The 18268-nt window shown below is 40.3% G+C and overlaps 1 protein-coding gene across 4 annotated transcripts in view; it reads left to right on the top strand.

Moving 5' to 3' along the window:
• LOC106606278 (uncharacterized) overlaps positions 1–16767 on the top strand; it is a 38876-nt gene extending 22109 nt beyond the window's left edge. For all 4 annotated transcript variants that reach the window (XM_082976296.1, XM_045719716.2, XM_082976295.1 and 1 more), the window contains 9 exons: positions 2631–2857; positions 3012–4812; positions 5146–5319; positions 6993–7166; positions 8651–8824; positions 10388–10561; positions 12517–12690; positions 12894–12940; positions 14214–16767. In XM_082976296.1, coding sequence (XP_082832422.1) covers positions 2631–2857; positions 3012–4812; positions 5146–5319; positions 6993–7166; positions 8651–8824; positions 10388–10561; positions 12517–12690; positions 12894–12940; positions 14214–14791 — 3523 coding nt within the window. In that variant the 3' untranslated portion in view covers positions 14792–16767. The remainder of the gene's footprint in view (positions 1–2630; positions 2858–3011; positions 4813–5145; positions 5320–6992; positions 7167–8650; positions 8825–10387; positions 10562–12516; positions 12691–12893; positions 12941–14213) is intronic.
• Positions 16768–18268: the final 1501 nt, after the last annotated feature.

Below are 18268 nucleotides of genomic sequence, written 5' to 3'. Positions count from 1 at the left end.
TCTGTCTGTCTGTCTGTCTGTCTGTCTGTCTGTCTGTCTGTCTGTCTGTCTGTCTGTCTGTCTGTCTGTCTGTCTGTCTGTCTGTCTGTCTGTCTGTCTGTCTGTCTGTCTGTCTGTCTGTCTGTCTGTCTGTCTGTCTGTCTGTCTGTCTGTCTGTCTGTCTGTCTGTCTGTCTGTCTGTCTGTCTGTTCTGCCAAATGATCAGTATTAAGATCTGCAAGTATTTTATCTCTGTAGTGGATGGTCTACTCTGTTAGAGGATCAGTATCTCTCTCTCTCCTTTGTCTCTGTAGTGGATGGTCTACTCTGTTAGAGGATCAGTAGTAACATCTCCAAGTCTCTCTCTCTCCTTTATCTCTGTAGTGGATGGTCTACTCTGTTAGAGGATCAGTATTAATATCTACAAGTCTCTCTCTCTCTCCTTTATATCTGTAGTGGATACTCTGTTAGAGGATCAGTATCTCTCTCTCTCCTTTATCTCTGTAGTGGATGGTCTACTCTGTTAGAGGATCAGTATCTCTCTCTCTCCTTTGTCTCTGTAGTGGATGGTCTACTCTGTTAGAGGATCAGTATCTCTCTCTCTCCTTTATCTCTGTAGTGGATGGTCTACTCTGTTAGAGGATCAGTAGTAACATCTACAAGTCTCTCTCTCTCCTTTATCTCTGTAGTGGATGGTCTACTCTGTTAGAGGATCAGTATCTCTCTCTCTCCTTTGTCTCTGTAGTGGATGGTCTACTCTGTTAGAGGATCAGTAGTAACATCTACAAGTCTCTCTCTCTCCTTTATCTCTGTAGTGGATGGTCTACTCTGTTAGAGGATCAGTATTAATATCTACAAGTCTCTCTCTCTCTCCTTTATCTCTGTAGTGGATACTCTGTTAGAGGATCAGTATCTCTCTCTCTCCTTTATCTCTGTAGTGGATACTCTGTTAGAGGATCAGTATCTATCTCTCTCCTTTATCTCTGTAGTGGATGGTCTACTCTGTTAGAGGATCAGTATCTCTCTCTCGCCTTTATCTCTGTAGTGGATGGTCTACTCTGTTAGAGGTTCAGTATTAATATCTACAGTCGTGGCCAAAAGTTTTGAGAATGACACAAATATTAATTTTCACAAAGTCTGCTGCCTCAGTTTGTATGATGTCAATTTGCATATACTCCAGAATGTTATGAAGGGTGATCAGATGAATTGCAATTAATTGCAAAGTCCCTCTGTGCCATGCAAATGAACTGAATCCCCCCAAAAAACATTTCCACTGCATTTCAGCCCTGCCACAAAAGGACCAGCTGACATCATGTCAGTGATTCTCTCGTTAACACAGGTGTGAGTGTTGACGAGGACAAGGCTGGAGATCACTCTGTCATGCTGATTGAGTTCGAATAACAGACTGGAAGCTTCAAAAGGAGGGTGGTGCTTGGAATCATTGTTCTTCCTCTGTCAACCATGGTTACCTGCAAAGAAACACGTCGTCATTGCTTTGCACAAAAAGGGCATCACAGGCAAGGATATTGCTCCCAGTAAGATTGCACATAAATCAACCATTTATCGGATCATCAAGAACTTCAAGGAGAGCGGTTCAATTGTTGTAAAGAAGGCATCAGGATGCCCAAAAAAGTCCAGCAAGCGCCAGGACCGTCTCCTAAAGTTGTTTCAGCTGCGGGATTGGGGCACCGCCAGTACAGAGCTTGCTCAGGAATGGCAGCAAGCAGGTGTGAGTGCATCTGCACGCACAGTGAGGCAAAGACTTTTGGAGGATGGACTGGTGTCAAGAAAGGCAGAAAAGAAGCCACTTCTCTCCAGGAAAAACATCAGGGACAGACTGATATTCTGCAAAAAGTACAGGGATTGGACTGCTGAGGACTGGGGTAAAGTAATTTTCTCTGATGAATCCCCTTTCCGATTGTTCAGTCCTGTGTTATGCCAACAGTAAAGCATCCTGAGACCATTCATGTGTGGGGTTGCTTCTCAGCCAAGGGAGTGGGCTCACTCACAATTTTGCCTAAGAACACAGCCATGAATAAAGAATGGTACCAACACATCCTCCGAGAGCAACTTCTCCCAACCATCCAGGAACAGTTTGGTGACAAACAATGCCATAATGGAGCACCTTGCCATAAGGCAAAAGTGATAACGAAGTGGCTCGGGGAACAAAACATTGATATTTTGGGTCCATGGCCAGGAAACTCCCCAGACCTTAATCCCATTGAGAACTTGTGGTCAATCCTCAAGAGGCGTGTGGACAAACAAAAACCCACAAATTCTGACAAACTCCAAGCATTGATTATGCAAGAATGGGCTGCCATCAGTCAGGATGTGGCCCAGAAGTTAATTGACAGCATGCCAGGGCGGATTGCAGGGGTCTTGAAAAAGAAGGGTCAACACTGCAGATATTGACTCTTTGCATCAACTTCATGTAATTGTCAATAAAAGCCATTGACACTTATGAAATGCTTGTAATTATACTTCAGTATTTCATAGTATCATCTGACAAAAGTATCACGACACTGAAGCAGCAAACTTTGTGGAAATTAATATTTATGTCATTCTCAAAACTTTTGGCCACGACTGTACAATATTTGAGAAATAGCAGTGAAGGATCACAATGTCTTTATGTTTTTATAATGTTCTTTCAGCTCTCTGCAAGAGGATCAGTCCAGGTGTGCAGTGTGTGAGCAGGTGCTGAGGGATCCAGTCTCTATCACCTGTGGACACAGGTTCTGCAGAAAGTGCATCACCAGATACTGGGAGAAACCTGCTCCTTCAGGAGACTATGACTGTCCTCAGTGTAGAAAGAGATCCAGAACACTTCCTGTACTACAGCACCTGAGTGAACCCAATGATGCAAGAGGCTCTGAAATCAGTAAGACCACTTGTAGACATGTTCGAAGTCAATACCTCAATATGATTTAAATGTAGTTAACTACAATAATATAAGTTACTGTAGAAGTGAAGGCCCACTTTTCATCCTGTCAATGAATGTGTCTGATACACAACATTTTACACTTCCCTTGTAGTGGATGACAGCCTGCAGAGAGTTATAGTAAACCATAAAGACAGTCTGAAAAGGAGTTATGAATGTGTGATAGAAGGCATGGAAAAAGCAGGGAATCAAACTCCCCTCAACAGGATTTACACAGAGCTCTACATCACAGAAGGAGAGAGTGAAGGGGTTAACAATGAACATGAGGTGTGGCAGCTAGAGACAGCATCCAGGACACCAACCTCACATGACACAGCAATCCACTGCAATGACATATTTAAACCCTTACCTGGTCAAGAGAGAAGCATCAGAACTGTGCTGACCAAGGGCATCGCTGGCATCGGAAAAACAGTCTCTGTGCAGAAGTTCATCCTAGACTGGGCTGAAGGGAAGGCAAACCAAGATGTGGATATCATATTTCTGCTTCCTTTCCGGGAGGTGAACTTGATCAAAGATATCCAGTACAGTTTTCTCAGACTTTTAAATGTGTTCCACACAGAACTAGACATAGGCAATGCAAAGAAACTCACAGCCTGTAAAGCTATGTTTATCTTGGATGGTTTGGATGAAAGCAGATTTCCATTGGATTTCCAGCATGTTGAAATGGTGTCTGATGTCACACAGACATCGTCTGTAGATGTTCTGCTGACAAACCTCATCAAGGGAAATCTGCTTCCCTCTGCTCTCCTTTGGATAACTACTCGACCTGCAGCAGCCAATCAGATCCCTTCAGGGTGTGTTGACCAGGTGACAGAGGTACGAGGGTTCAATGACCCACAGAAGGAGGAGTACTTCAGGAAGCGATTCAGTGATGAGGACCTGGCCAGCAGAATCATCTCGCATATAAAGACATCAAGGAGCCTCCAAATTATGTGCCACATTCCAGTCTTCTGTTGGATTTCTGCAATAGTCCTTGAACACATATTGAGTATAGACAAGAGGAGAGAGATGCCCACGACTCTGACTGAGATGTCTATACACTTCCTGCTCATTCAGACCAGCCTGAAGAACCGGAAGTATCATGGAAGAGATGAGATGGATCAAGAGGAGCTCATGGAGTCAGATAAGGACATTCTTCTGAAGCTGGGGAAGCTGGCGTTTGAACATCTGGAGAAGGGTAATCTCATGTTCTATGAAGAAGACCTGAAAGAGTGTGGCATTGATGTCAAAGAAGCCTCAGTGTACTCAGGAGTGTGCACACAAATCTTCAAAGAAGAGTCTGTGTTATTTCAGAGAATGGTGTACTGCTTTATTCATCTGAGCATTCAGGAGTTTCTCTCAGCTGTTTACATGTACCATTGTTACACAACCAAGAACATGGATGAACTGAAGACCTTCCTCAAGAGAAAGTCTAGAGCTACGTCTGAAGAGCTAACCTTGCATGAGCTGCTGAAGAGTGCCGTGGATAAAGCCTTGGAGAGTAAGAATGGACACCTGGACCTTTTTGTCCGCTTCCTTCATGGCATGTCACTGGAGTCCAATCAGAAACTCCTACGAGGTCTGGTGGCACAGACAGAATGCAGTCCAGAGAGTGTCCAGAAAACAATCCGATCCCTTAAGGTGATGCAGAGGAAGAACATCTCCCCTGAGAGGTGCATCAATCTCTTCCACTGTCTGATAGAGATGAAAGACCATTCAGTACAAGAGGAAATCCAAGCGTTCTTGACGTCAGAGAAGAGATCCAAAAACCTCTCCCTTACTCAGTGTTCAGCGCTGGCCTACATGCTGCAGATATCAGAGGAGGTTCTGGATGTGTTTGACCTGAAGGAATACAAGACATCACAAGAGGGTCGTAGGAGACTGCTCCCAGCTGTGAGAGGCTGCAGGAAAGCCCTGTAAGTATTAATGTAAATATTGCACAACAAAAGAAATTGTAGTTACAGCAGCATTTTAATTGGCTGACTGGCTCTGTAAGTACTCATGTGACTATCCCTCAGACCAAACTTTACTGTACGTAGGAACAACAGTATTTTCATTGGCTGACTAAACCTTCTATCATCTGAAAACTCTTAAACTATAATACAAACTGATCAGAAAAAGGTATAACATTGAGCCATGTATGCACGGCGTACACATTATTAGTTCACGGCAAACAGTGGGAGCAAGGAAAGCTAAGTGTAACATTTTAATACAACCTGTCTGCCATTGTATTTCTTCTGTGTTGGCAGACTCACTGGCTGTAAACTCACAGACACATCCTGTGAAGTGTTGCTCTCAGTTTTCAGCTCAAACCCCTCACACCTGAGAGAGCTGGATCTGAGTAACAATGACCTGAAGGATTCAGGAGTGAAACTGCTCTCTGCTGGACTGGGGAATCCCAACTCTAAGCTGGAGACTCTGAGGTCCGTATTGCTGTATTTGGTCAACAAGTGATAACTGTTCACCAGATCCACATGTGTTTACCAGGCACACATAGTGCACACCATATGTGTTTAGACAGTGAAGCTTACAGTTTTAAATTTGGTGCTCCAGCATTTTGGATTTGAGATAGAATGTTTCATATTAGGCGACAGTACAGAATGTCACTTTTTATTTGAGGGTATTCATAAATATCTGTTTGACCGTTTAGAAATAAAAGCACTTCATGTATCTAGTTCTCCCATTTGAAGAAGTACTAAATATTTGGACAAAATAGTAGTAGTATTTTAATCATGCCTGCAGTGATTACATCAATCTTGGGATTCTACAAACTTGTTGAGTGCGTTTGCCGCTTGTTTTGGTTGTGTTTTGGATGATATTTCCCAACAGCAACTGAATGGTGAATCATGCCCTGTCATTTTGGAGTCGCTTCACTTGTATTGTAAGTAAGAATAGAAGATGTTTCTGAACACTTCTATATTCATGTGGATGCTACCATGATTATGAATAATCATGAATGAATCGTGAATGATGATGAATGAGAAAGTTACTGAGGCACAAATATCATACCCCCTCTGTTATTGGTAATGGTGAGAGGTTAGCATGTTTTGTTGTAGCCTCTGTTATTGGTAATGGTGAGAGGTTAACATGTTTTGTTGTAGCCTCTGTTATTGGTAATGGTGAGAGGTTAGCATGTTTTGTTGTAGCCTCTGTTATTGGTAATGGTGAGAGGTTAGCTTGTTTTGTTGTAGCCTCTGTTATTGGTAATGGTGAGAGGTTAGCATGTTTTGTTGTAGCCTCTGTTATTGGTAATGGTGAGAGGTTAGCATGTTTTGTTGTAGCCTCTGTTATTGGTAATGGTGAGAGGTTAGCTTGTTTTGTTGTAGCCTCTGTTATCGGTAATGGTGAGAGGTTAGCATGTTTTGTTATAGCCTCTGTAACTTTCTTATTCATAGTTTCTCATGAGTGATTCATTATTTTTCTTAATCAGGGAATCATCATTATTCATTTAGTAGTGTTTAGAAACATGTTATCTACTCACTTAGAAGATTAATCCAGTCATAATCCACCATTCAGTTACTATTGGGAAAAACATAACCCCGAACACAACCAAAACAAACTGCAAATGCAACCAACGAGTTTAGGACCAAATATTAAAGTTTTGACTACTTTAAGACTTTATAGGTGAATTGGTCAGAATACTTATGACTTCTTCAAATGGGGGGACTAGATACATGAAGTGCTTTCATTTGTGAAACAGATATGTATGAAAATACCCTCAAATAAAAGGTGACATTATATACTGTCACCTCATATGAAACATTTGATCTCAAATTTAAAATGCTGGGGTATAGAGCCACATTTAAAATGTTAGTTTCACTGTCAAAATAGATATGGTGTGGACTGTATACTCAATACAATCTAAATCTGATACCTCGCTGTCTGTCTTTTGACTGATACTGCTTTTAAACTGGTCTGGTCAGTCTACTCAAAAAGTGATGATTTGATCATTTCTAATAATGATACATTAAGTTGTAAAAATATAAGTCAGGTTTCAGGACACTGATATATCTGAATATGTTGAAAAAAAATAGTGCCACTATTTTCACCACTAAAGAATAGCAGTGTGGTTTTAATATGATTTGACTCTTTGCAGGCTGTCAGGCTGTCAAGTCACAGAGGAAGGCTGTGCTTCTCTGGTCTCAGCTCTGAGGTCAAACCCCTCACACCTGAGAGAGCTGGACCTGAGTAACAATGACCTGAAGGATTCAGGAGTGGAGCTGCTCTCTGCTGGACTGGGGAATCCCCACTGTAAACTGGAGACTCTGAGGTCAGTATTCCTGTAGTTGGTCAACAAGTGATAACTGTTCACCAGATCCACATGTGTTTACCAGGCACACATAGTCCACACCAAATGTGTTTAGACATTGAAGCTTACAGTTTTACGTTTGGAGCTATGCTCAGCATTTTGCATTTGTGATAGAATGTTTCATATTAGATGACCGTACAGAACGTCACCTTTAATTTGAAGGTATTCATACATACCTGTGTTACCATTTACAAATGAAAGCACTTCATGTATCCAGTCCCCCCGTTTGAAGAAATCATAAGTATTCTGACCAATTCACTTATATTGTATTAAAGTATTCAAAAGTTTAGTAATTGGTCCCATATTCTTTGCCTGCAGTGATTACATCAGTCTTGTGATTCTACAAAGTTGTTGAATGCACTAGCAGTTTGTTTTGGTTGTTTTGGGAGATGTTTTTCCCAATAGAAACTGAATGGTGAATAATGTCCTGTGTCATTTTGGAGTCACTTCACTTGTATTGTCAGTAAGAATAGAAGATGTTTCTGAACACTTCTACATTCATGTCGATACTTCATTAATTATGAATAATCATGAAAAATCGTGAATGATGTTGAATGTTACAGAGGTACAAAGATCATACTTCCCCACCCCCTCCAAAAAACAAGACAATGCTAACCTCTCACCATTACCAACAACAGGAGAGGTATGCATTGTTTTTTGGGGGGTGGGGGTGGAGTATGATCTTTGTGCCTCTGTAACTTTCTCATTCAACATCATTATCGATTTGTATTAATGATGGTGCCATCAGGATTAATTTATTAGTGTTTAGAAACATGTTATCTACTGACTTAGAAGATTAATCCAGTCATCATACACCATTTAATTACTATTGGGCAAAACATAACCCAAAACACAACCAAAACAAACTGCAAATTCAAGCAACGAGTTTGTGACCAAATACTAAACTTTTGACTACTTTAACACACTATAAGTGAATTGGTCAGAATACTTTTCACTTCTTCAAATGGGGGAACTAAATACATAAAGTGCTTTCATTTCTAAACGGTGAAACAGATATGTATGAAAATACCCTCAAATAAAAGGTGACATTATATACTGGCACATTATATTAAACATTTGATCTCAAATCCAAAATGCTGGTGTATAGAGCCACATTTAAAATGTTAGCTTCACTGTCAAAATAGATATGGTGTGGACTGTATATTCAATACAATCTAAATCTGATACCTCACTGTCTGTCTTTTGACTGATACTGCTTTTTAAACGGTTCTGGTCAGTCTACTCAAATATTTGTACTTTATATTTTTCTCTCTTCAAGCAATACTTTGATAATTTGTCATTTCTAAAAATGATACATTAATTTCTGAATAGATATGGCAGGTTTCAGGACACTGATATATCTGAATATGTTTAAATATACTGGAACTCGATTTTATCAGCCAAAGAATAGCAGTGTGGTTTTAATATGATTTGACTCTTTGCAGCCTGTCAGGCTGTCTAGTCACAGAGGAAGGCTGTGCTTCTCTGGTCTTAGCTCTGAAGTCAAACCCCTCACACCTGAGAGAGCTGGATCTGAGTAACAATGACCTGAAGGATTCAGGAGTGAAGCTGCTCTCTGCTGGACTGGGGAATCCCCACTGTAAACTGGAGACTCTGAGGTCAGTATCCCTGTAGTTGGTAAACAAGTGATAACTGTTCACCAGATCCACATGTGTTTACCAGGCACACATAGTCCACACCAAATGTGTTTGGACAGTGAAACTTACAGTTTTAATTTTGGTGCTATGCTCCAGCATTTTGGATTTGAGATAAAATGTTTCATATTAGGCTACAGTACAGAATGTCACCTTTTATTTGAAGGTATTCACACATATATATTTTACAGTTTAGAAATGAAAGCACTTTATGTATGTAGTTCTCCCATTTGAAAAAATTGTAATTATTTAGACAAATTAATTTAGTCAAAAGTTTAGTGCTTGATCCAGTATTCTTTGCCTGCGGTGATTACATCAAGCTTGTGATTCTACAAACTTGTTGAATGCATTTGCAGTTTGTTTTGGTTGTGTTTTATTATGTTTTTCCCAATAGTAACCGAATAGTGAATAATGTACTGTTATTTTGGAGTCACTTCACTTGCGTTGTAAGTAAAAATAGAAGATGTTTCTGAACACTTCTACAAACATGTGTATACTACCTTAATTATGAATGAATCGTGAATGATGATGAATGAGAAAGTTAGAGGCAGAAATATCATATTCCCACCCCCCCAAAAATGCCAACCTCACCTGTTATTGGTAATGGTGAGAGGTTAGCATGTTTTGTTGTAGCCTCTGTAATTGGTAATGGTGAGAGGTTAGCATGTTTTGTTGTAGCCTCTGTATTGGTAATGGTGAGAGGTTAGCATGTTTGTTGTAGCCTCTGTTATTGGTAATGGTGAGAGGTTAGCATGTTTTGTTGTAGCCTCTGTAACTTTCTCAGTCATTATTATTCATGATTCATTCATGCTTTTCTTAATCATGGCATCAATATTAATTTAGTAGTGTTTAGAAACATGTTATCTACTCACTTAGAAAGAAGATTAATCCGGTCATCATCCACCATTCAGTTACTATTGGGAAAAACATAACTCAAAACACAACCAAAACAAACTGCAAATGCAAGCAACGAGTTTGGGACCAAATACTAAAGTTTTGAATACTTTAAGACATTATAAGTGAATTGGTCAGAATACTTATGACTTCTTCAAATAGGAGGAATAGATACATAAAGTGCTTTCATTTCTAAACAGTGAAACAGATATGTATGAAAATACCCTTAAATAAAAGGTGACATTATATACTGTCACCTCATATGAAACATTTGATCTTAAATCTAAAATGCTGGAGTAGAGAGCCACATTTAAAATGTTAGCTTTACTGTCAACATAGATATGGTGTGGACTGTATACTCAATACAATCTAAATCTGATACCTCACTGTCTGTCTTTTCACTGATACTGTTTTTTAAACTGGCCTGGTCAGTCTACTAAAATATTTGTACTATACATTTTTCATTCCTCAAGCAATAGATTGATTATATCTAATAATGATATATTAATTTATGAATAGATATGTCAGGTTTCAGGACACTGATAAATCTGAATATGTTGGAAAAATATACTGCCACTATTTTCACCACTAAAGAATAACAGTGTGGTTTTAATATGATTTGACTCTTTGCAGGCTGTCAGGCTGTCAAGTCACAGAGGAAGGCTGTGCTTCTCTGGTCTCAACTCTGAAGTCAAACCCCTCACACCTGAGAGAGCTGGATCTGAGTAACAATGACCTGAAAGATTCAGGAGTGAAGCTGCTCTCTGCTGTACTTGGGATTCCCCACTGTAAACTGGAGACTCTGAGGTCAGTATTCCTGTAGTTGGTCAACAAGTGATAACTGTTCACCAGATCCACATGTGTTTACCAGGCACACATAGTCCACACCATATGTGTTTGGACAGTGAAGCTTACAGTTTTAAATTTGGTGCTCCAGCATTTTGGATTTAAGATAGAATGTTTCATATTAGGCGACAGTACAGAATGTCACCTTTTTATTTGAGGGTATTCATACAATCACAACATGGCCAAAAGTATGTGGACACCCCTTCAAATTTGTGGATTCAGCTTTTTCAGCTGCTCTCGTCAACTGTAAGAGCTGTCATTGTGAAGTGGAAATGTGTAGGAGCAACAAGACTCAGCCGCGAAGTGGTAGGCCACACAACCTCACAGAACAGGACTGCTGAGTTCTGAAGCACGTAGCGCGTACAAATTGTCTGTCCTCGGTTGCAACACTCACTATCGAGTTCCAAACTGCCTCTGGAAGCAACGTCAGCACAATAACTGTTTGTCTTGAGCCACACACAAGCCTAAGATCACCATGCGCAATGCCAAGCGTCGGCTGGAGTAGTTTGAAGCTCGCCGCCATTGGACTCTGGAGCATTGGAAACGCGTTCTCTGTATGATGAAGGTAGCTTAGTTGTTAGAGTGTTGGGCTAATAAACGAAAGGTTGCTGGATCGAATCCCCAAGCTGTCAAGGTAAAAATCTGTCGTTCTGCCCCTGAACAAGGCAGTTAACAAACTGTTCCCTGGTAGGCTGTCATTGTAAATAAGAATTTGTTCTTAACTGACTTGCCTATTTATATAAAGGTTAAATAAAAAATTTAAATTAATCTGACATTCTACTAATCTGTAGTTTGGTGGAAGAGGAATAATGGTCTGGGACTGTTTTCGTGGTTCGGGCTAGGCCCCTTAGTTCCAGTGAAGGCAAATCTTCTACAGCATACAATGACATTCTACACAATTCTGTGCTTCCAACTTTGTGGCAACAGTTTGGGGAAGGCCCTTTCCTGTTTCAGCATGACAATGCCCAGTGCACAAAGCGAGGTCCATGCAGAACAGGTTTGCTGAGATCGTTGTGGAAGAACTTGACTGGGCTGCACAGACCCCTGACATCAACCCCATCGAACACCTTTGGGATGAATTGGAACGCCGACTGCGAGCCAGGTCTAATCTCCCAACATCAGTGCCCGACCTCACTAATACTCTTACGGCTGAATGGAAGCAAGTCCTTGCAGTAAAGTTCCAACATCTAGTGGAAAGCCTTCCCAGAAGAGTGGAGGCTGTTATAGCAGCAAAGGGGGGACCAACTCCATATTAATGCCATTGATTTTGGAATATATAATGTTCGACAAGAGCAGGTGTCCACATACTTATGGCAATGTAATGTATCTGTGTTACTGTTCAGAAATGAAAGCACTTGATGTATCTAGTTCTTCCATTTGAATAAGTCTTAATAATTTGGGCATATTCACTTATACTGTATTAAAGTAGTCATAAGTTAATTATTTGGTCCCATATTCCTTACTCACAAGGATTACATCAAGCTTGTGATTCTACAAATTGATGAATGCATTTGCAGTTTGTTTTGGTTGTGTTGTGGATGATGTTTTTCCCAATAGAAACTGAATGGTGAATAATGTCCTGTCATTTAATTTAAAATGTTAGCTTCACTGTCAAACTAGATAGGGTGTGGACTCAACACAATGTAAATCTGATACCTCTCTGTCTGTCTTTTTACTGATACTGCTTTTTAAAATGGTCTGGTCAGTCTACTCAAATATTTGTACTATACATTTTTCTCTCAACAAGCAATACTTCAATATTTTGTCATTTCTAACAATGATACATTCATTTATGAATAGATATGGCAGGTTTCAGGACACTGATCTATCTGAAAATGTAGAAAAAATATACTGCCACTCCATTTTCACCACCAAAGAAAAGCAGTGTGATTTTAATATGATTTTACTCTTTGCAGCCTATCAGGCTGTTTAGTCACAGAGGAAGGCTGTGCTTCTCTGGTCTCAGCTCTGAGGTCAAACCCCTCACACCTGAGAGAGCTGGACCTGAGCTACAATCACCCAGGAGACTCAGGAGTCAGACTGCTCTCTGCTGAACTGGAGGATCCACACTGCAGACTGGAGAAACTCAAGTATGTTGAGGGTTTATGTCAATGTTCACATCAGACATGTTTGAGTCATCAGGCTAGTTAAGACAAACATTCTTACCACCTCTTGGACAAAGTTATATGCTGACTGTGTGTGTATGTGTTCGTGTGTGTATGTGCACGTGTGTGAATGCTTGAGTTCACGTGTATCACTCAATGACTGTCTGTTCTTCTGCTTACCGCTACAGTGTGGAACATGGTGGAGAGAACACAATGAAACCTGGGCCTAGAAAATGTGAGTATTGACTACTGTGAAGAATATGACCAAGCATAAGTCTTAATTCAAGTTAAGTCAAAGTCAAAGACCACCATCATAACTTACTTGGTCATATTAAATATCAGCTGTAGTTCTACAGAAGCAGAAATCAGGGACACCAAAGTTTAGAAAGAGTTGCTTTGACAATGTGTGTGTATATGTGTGGCGTGTTCGTGTTACTTTAGAAATGTGTGTGTGTGTGTTCATGTGTACAAGTGCGTGTGTGTCCAGTGTGTGTGTGTGTGTGTGTTCGTGTATGCATACAGGTGTTTGTGTGTGTCCAGTGTGTGTGTGTGTGTGTGTGTGTGTGTGTGTGTGTGTGTGTGTGTGTGTGTGTGTGTGTGTGTGTGTGTGTGTTCATGCGTGCATACAGGTGTGTGTGTGTGTGTGTCACGTCCTGACCAGTAATAAGGGTTATTTGTTATTGTAGTTTGGTCAGGACGTGGCAGGGGGTATTTGTTTTATGTGGTTCGGGGTGGTTGGTTGTTTAGAACGGTGTTTGATTTATTATTTCCGGGTTTGGGCACTGTTCTATGTTAGTGTATTTCTATGTTCTGTCTAGTCTAGTCTATTTCTATGTTTAGTTTATTGGGGTTGGACCTTCAATTGGAAGCAGCTGGTTATCGTTGCTTCTGATTGAAAGTCCTATAATTAGGAGTTTGTTTTCATGGGTTTTTATGGGAGATTGTGCTGTCTATAGCTTTGTGCCTGTCCTAGTGACATGACAGTGTCTGACAGAGAGTTACAGTCCTAGTGACATTACAGTGTCTGACAGAGAGTTACAGTCCTAGTGACATGACAGTGTCTGACAGAGAGTTACAGTCCTAGTGACATTACAGTGTCTGACAGAGAGTTACAGTCCTAGTGACATTACAGGTAATATAAAACACAATTATTCCCATTAATTACACACACACTGTCACCGGCATGGTATTCGGCATTGTGTTTTTTTTTGGTGTACGTATTTATTTTGGTTCTCCTTCTTTGCCAATTTAATAAAAGAAGATGAGTGCACATATTCCCGCTGCGTTTTGGTCCTCGCCTTACGACAACTGTGACAGTGTGTGTGTAATTAATGGGAATAATTGTGTTTTATATTACCATACAGTATAACATATGATCATTCAACAAGTCTCAAATTACCTTAACTTTTCCTTTTGATACCGAGAAACATGAAATGAATTAGTGAAAATGAGTTAACATTCTACTGTGAATGATGATTTCTAATATTGTGTCTGGTTTCATCCATCAGATGGCTGTGATCTCACACTGGACCCAAACACAGTAAACAGACTCCTCTCTCTGTCTGAGGAGAACAGAAAGGTGACATGTAGGGGAGAGAAGCAGCCGTATCCTAATCACCCAGAGAGATTTCAGGACCATAAACAGGTGCTGTGTAGAGAGGGTCTGACTGGGCGCTGTTACTGGGAGGTAGAGTGGAGTGGGAGAGGGGAGGCAGAGTGGAGTGGGAGTATGGCTCTTATAGGAGTGACATATAAAGAAATCAGCAGGAGAGGATGGCGCAATGACTGTGATATTGGATACAATGACAAGTCCTGGAGTCTGAATTGCTCTGGCAACAGTTACTCTGCCTGGCACAATAATAATCACACTATCATAGACGTCCCCTCCTCCAGCTCCTACAGAGTAGGAGTGTATCTGGACTGGCCAGCCGGCACTCTGTCCTTCTACAGAGTCTCCTCTGACACACTGACCCACCTGTACACATTCCACACCACATTCACTGAGCCCCTCTACCCAGGGTTTTATGTTTGGTATGACACCTCAGTGTCCCTGTGTCAGGTGGTCCCTGTGTCAAACACAACATGATGTTTCACTCTAATCCTGGTCATGTTCAGTAAGACACACTGGAGCAACAATGTAGAATATCTCTCTAGTCATGTTCAGTAAGACACACTGGAGCAACAATGTAGAATATCTCTCTAGTCGTGTTCAGTAAGACACACTGGAGCAACAATGTAGAATATCTCTCTAGTCATGTTCAGTAAGACACACAGGAGCAACAATGTAGAATATCTCTCTAGTCATGTTCAGTAAGACAAGCTGGAGCAACAATGTAGAATATCTCTCTAGTCATGTTCAGTAAGACACACTGGAGCAACAATGTAGAATATCTCTCTAGTCATGTTCAGTAAGACAGACTGGAGCAACAATGTAGAATATCTCTCTAGTCATGTTCAGTAAGACACACAGGGGCAACAATGTAGAATATCTCTCTAGTCATGTTCAGTAAGACACACAGGGGCAACAATGTAGAATATCTCTCTAGTGTGTAAACATATGATTGTACATATTCATGAATAAACACCATTGAACTTGTCAGACATTGTTAACTAGAGTCATTTATTAATAGAATGAATCACAACACTGTCTTGTAAAACCTGGTTTCATTTACAAATCACTGATCTTGTTGTTATTGGGCTTCTTGGTGTTTGTAAATATTGTCTGTAAAATGTTTATTTGTCTAATTCTTGACACAACAATCTTGTTTCTGTATAAACTCAATTCCACTGAATGAAATGTACATGTGACAGATTTGACCACTAAAGGTTCATCAACCAGATGAAAGAAGAGAGGTGTAAATGTTTTAATATTGATCAGAATATGACAGTACAGTAAATAGAGTACAGTAATAGGGGTTGTGTTCAGTACATAGAAAAGGGTCTTATTCAGTTGAAAAGGAAGATTTTATGATCATACACACAGATCTTAACTGTGTAAAATGTCACCTTCAATGGGGTCGTAGCTGTATCTTAGTAGTGTGTTTTTAGGGAATCTCCTTTCTTTGTCATCCCTGGTACAACACCCCCTGTGTGGTCAGAAACATTCAGGAGAAATGGAAAGAGATCCTGTGATGTGACTTACTCTTTTGGACGTTAACAAAGCAACACTACATCTTAACTCCTCCACATTTACTGGATTGGTTCAACAGGACAGAAGAGAACCTCCCCCAACATTTCATCTTTTTCTCATCAGGACCAGAAAGACAGAAACACCTCTCAGGCATTTTTTTTTAATGTCTGTTAGGTACTGGTTGTCAACAATGACGACTCCTGCTGAAATACACACCCTTGTTACGTTGCAGCAAGCAGCTTCAGGAAGTGATACTGTGTATTCAGTATTCACATTATAATATCCACTATTCTGTCATTATAATATATTTTATTCTGTCATTATAATATCTATTAATCTGTCATTATAATATCCACTATGCTGTCATTATAATAGTCACTATTCTGTCCAGATAACAGGAGATAACCATTGGACTGGAGGAATCTAACTAGAAACTTGGCATCTGATTGTTTTTCCAAGTTGTTTGTCATGCAACAGCATCAATCTATATTTTGTGAAAATAATAGTTGTTCTATTCACAGCTTGTCAGTGCATATTTAAAGTCTGTGGTCAATGCAGACAAGCACAAACAAACTGGGACCAGGCTGAACTCATGGATGAACTCAAAACATCTGGGTCACATGATAAAAGATTTTTAGATTACACTTTGAACACGAGCCATATAAAGCCACAGAGAGATCAAGCCATTAAGGAGGAGTATTTATAGTGTGGAGTCAGTAAATGAAGTATGGAGTCTATGGAGACAATGGCGACTCGTCATTCAGGGCAGAGCCCAACCTGTTTTCAGCCCCACCTGTTTAGCAAAACAAAAACAAAAATGCTTTGGTTGTTGCCTTTCTTGCATGTAATTTTGACATTATTGGTGTCACATATCAGTTTGCAAACAGTGTTAAAAATATATAATTGAGTTAATAAAGCTAAATACAACATGGTCTTTTTTGTTTTCTTGAGTAAGTGCTTTCTGTGGTGTCAACCAGCAGAAAATACAGAGTGTAGGGGTTGGTAATGTTCTCTAGTTGCGCCGTGATTGGCTCGAATATTCAAGGGGTTTGGCACAGCAGGAGCCCTTGCATAAACTGCATCGTTAACAGGTCTGAGATCTTGAACAATACGCCAATCACCTGAGGCTTTTCGGACAGGATGAATAGGGGTATTACAGGGAGAGTCGATACAAGGCACAATAGCTCCTCTTTCTACCAATGAACAGGGGTAATCCTCTTGACAGCTTCCTGAATTAGGGGATACTGAGTTCTGCTTGGTCTGTGTGTTCCTTTAGGTGTGACAGTAAGTGGTTCAACCCCCCTCATTCACCCAATGTCATACTTATCTTTAGCCCATAGAGAGTCCGGGAGACCAATCAACAAGGGTGACTCATTCTCCACAGAAATCATCTGTTTAGTTGGTTTAGTGCTACACTTCATTGAACATGTACAGCCCAAAAAATTGAACACAATAAGTATGTATGCTGGGGGAGAATTTAGACCCATCCACTCTGAATTCCCAGTCAGTGACCTGCAAGACAGACTTCAACCAAATACCAGTATCCTCCCAAGCAACATCATCTGTTTTAGCTACTGATACATGAGGCACCCTGTAAATACATACAACAAAGCCTGCTCTTTAGTCAATTTAACACTTAAAGCGCAAAATTGGCGCCCACTATACATGTCACTGCAAAGTAAGCTTTCTTGGGGTATGGTTCCTGTCAGCTAATTTTGTTCATAATCTAAATCTCTTGTCAATGGTGAGAAATGTGCAGTGCAATGTAAGCCAGTCTGTGACATAAAACTGCCTTTCTGTGAGCAGTTGAGAAAATGTTGTCAGTAGGGTCATAATGTGACCCATCAATATCCTGTACGTCCCACGCATAGTACCAATCACATGTTGAGACCGTGTCGGACAACATCATGCGATGACATGTCTCCTGAGGCTGTACAACAGTGAGACCTTTTCCTTTACAAAGAATATTAATTCCCAATTTACAGAGAAGATATCTTCCTGACAAATTTACAGGACAACATGCAGAAAGAATTAATAGATGGTTTATGCATGTGTTGTCAACTTTAACAGGTAGGGGCATCGTGAGCAACTCTTTCATAGTCACTCCCGAGGCTCCTACATTGGTAACTGATTCATTTGACATGGGAGGTTTGGACATTGTTAAAGGAATTCCTGCTTGAGTGTAAGTGATTAAATAATTCTACCCTGAATTTAGGGATATGGTCTATATAGCCTGTAGCATAGGTAACTAAAGGGTTAAGTATAAGTCTCATGAGATTGACTAGGATAAGAGAGGAATGGAGGTCTGTGTGTTTAAGTAAACATCAAGAACTGTTAAACTGTGGTTGACCTGACCTAGCTTGAACCTTCCAGGTTTCCCTAATCTCAGAGTACTGAAACTGTCAGCTGGGTAAGAATTTACGGTGTTGAGAG

This window comes from Salmo salar, chromosome 06, assembly GCF_965601325.2.
Source record: "Salmo salar chromosome 06, fSalSal1, whole genome shotgun sequence".
Taxonomy (NCBI): Eukaryota; Metazoa; Chordata; class Actinopteri; order Salmoniformes; family Salmonidae; genus Salmo; species Salmo salar.
This window is presented reverse-complemented; position numbering and strand designations above follow the sequence as displayed.